At 40.0% G+C, this 2,015-nt stretch overlaps 1 protein-coding gene across 1 annotated transcript; it reads right to left on the bottom strand.

Annotated features, from left to right (window-relative positions):
- Positions 1 to 417: 417 nt before the first annotated feature.
- On the bottom strand, positions 418 to 979 carry LOC141660240 (uncharacterized). Its single transcript, XM_074467207.1, has 2 exons — positions 790 to 979; positions 418 to 710 (listed from the first exon to the last, which is right to left on the bottom strand). Exons 1-2 carry the CDS (start codon positions 977 to 979, stop codon positions 418 to 420), a joined length of 483 nt encoding a protein of 160 aa, XP_074323308.1.
- Between the last annotated feature and the right edge of the window lie 1,036 nt (positions 980 to 2,015).

The following is a 2,015-nucleotide window of genomic DNA, read 5'->3' as shown; positions in this document are numbered from 1 at the left end:
TCCCAGGTGCTTTCTCCGCCACTATTAAAAATCTGCATCCTTCACCTCCTCTTCACAAATAGGAACCAATAGAGTTTGACTTTACTCCTCTGTAATACTCCAAAATTTAATACGGTCAGAAAATTGTTCCCTAGATTCTGACGTTGTGTATATGATTTTAAAGTACCTCATAATAACTGATTGTATTGCCTCATCTGATTCTTGCCAATACCGTGTTCATCTCTCAGCTTTTTTTATTTTATTATGTTCTTTCCTCGTGGACGCATACTTATGGAGGAAACGAGTATTCTTTTCCCCATCCCACAACCAAAACTATTTAACATGTTGACTCCAATAAGTTTCCTGTTTTTCCAATAACTTGAGATACATCCACCTCACTTCCCCATATCTGCGAACACCAGCAACATCATTCCTCGACTACAATATTTGCAATTCTCGTCTACGTGTTATTAACTTTCTTTTCAGATCTTTAATCAAATCCCCACCCCACTCTTCCAAACGAATACAACGAGCCATCTTTTCGAGAATTTCATTAAAAATATCATCCCACCAGCAATCTTTAATAATATTATTGTAACACTCCTTGTCCTTAATCCACATATTTTCAAATCTAAATCTCCCTCCCTTTGGAATATACACTTGCTTGTTTAGTTGTAGAAAAATTGGCATATGATCTGACGTAGACATTTCATGAATAATAACTTCCGCCCCTGAAAAAAATCACACCATTTACTAGTCACAAAACCTCTATCTAATATTTCTTGCACCCAATTTTATGATCCCTGGAACATTCCCATGTAAACTTCTCTCTAGTAAATCCCAAATTAACCAAATCATATTCCATAATTATTTCCGAAAAACCACTTAATAATGCACGAGGATGCCTTACTCTCCTTTTCTTCTCGTCTTCAGCCATTAAATAGTTAAAGTCACCAATGAAGTCATCAATGATGCACCATGGTAACCCGTGTACCTCCATCTCCCTACCTGTTCATGCATGACTTCGAAATCAATATAGTTTCGACAGCTACCAATAATTATAACTCCTCCGTCACGCTTCAAAACAAAGCCACACCATCTCCATGACCCTCCCCATCCACTATAAAAGAACAAGTAAACCCTACCTATTTTTGTATTTTTGTATTTTATTTGCTTTAACTAAAGTCTCACATAAAAATATAATATTGAGCCTATAATATTTATTAATTTCTTTAAAGAATCTAACTGCTCGTCAGTTGGCTGCCCACGACAGTTCCACGAAAGCAGACTCATAATACTTGGCGGGCCTGGACTCCAGGACCCGCCATCAGCAAGTTTTTTGGCATATCTGTTTGAGTTTCTATGTTACAGTTAGGCCTTATGAAGCTGGGGGCTGGTTCTCCCCCTAGAAGACATGGATGTCTGAGAGAATGAAGAACTTCGGGGGAAGGCAGTGGAGGACTTAATCCCAATTCCTCTAGACTCCTTAGATCCGAAGTAGGTCTCGTATATTGGAGTATCTTTGACCAAGCCCCTGAAGGGCCAATTGAAAACTTTCTTACAAGGGAACAGTGATGTGTTTTCTTGGACGGCAGCTGATATGCCTGGGATTGACCCCAACCTAATAACTCATAAGTTGAACGTCGATCCAACTCGGAAGGCTGAGCAGCAGAAGAATATAACTTATGCCCCTGATAGGCTGGAAACCATTTAACAAGAGGTCGAGAAGCTCCTTGAAGCTGGACTCATAGAGGAAGTGTTATTCCCTGATTGGTTGGCCAACCTCGTGATGGTCGAGAAGGCCCATGGGAAGTGGAGAATATGCGCTGCCTTCACTGACTTAAATGATGCTACTGTAAGGATTGCTACCCTCTACCAAGGATTGATACCCTAATCAATGCCACAGCTGGGCAGGAGATGCTGAGCTTCATGGATGGCTTTGGCGGTTATAATCAAGTCAAAATGCACAAAGATGACACCCGTAAGGTATCTTTCATAACCGACTTTGGTGTTTTTTACTATCTTGTTATGACTTT

This window comes from Apium graveolens, chromosome 5 (assembly GCF_009905375.1).
Source record: "Apium graveolens cultivar Ventura chromosome 5, ASM990537v1, whole genome shotgun sequence".
In the NCBI taxonomy this organism is placed as follows: domain Eukaryota; kingdom Viridiplantae; phylum Streptophyta; class Magnoliopsida; order Apiales; family Apiaceae; genus Apium; species Apium graveolens.
This window is presented reverse-complemented; position numbering and strand designations above follow the sequence as displayed.

What these genes read in the sequence shown, in the direction of transcription:
- LOC141660240 (XM_074467207.1), bottom strand. Translation starts at nt 979, where the DNA reads ATGGAGGTACACGGGTTACCATGGTGCATCATTGATGACTTCATTGGT. An exon ending in AGAGAAGTTTACATGGGAAT is followed by an intron (nt 711 to 789) that starts GTTCCAGGGATC and finishes GATTTTTTTCAG; the next exon opens with GGGCGGAAGTTATTATTCAT.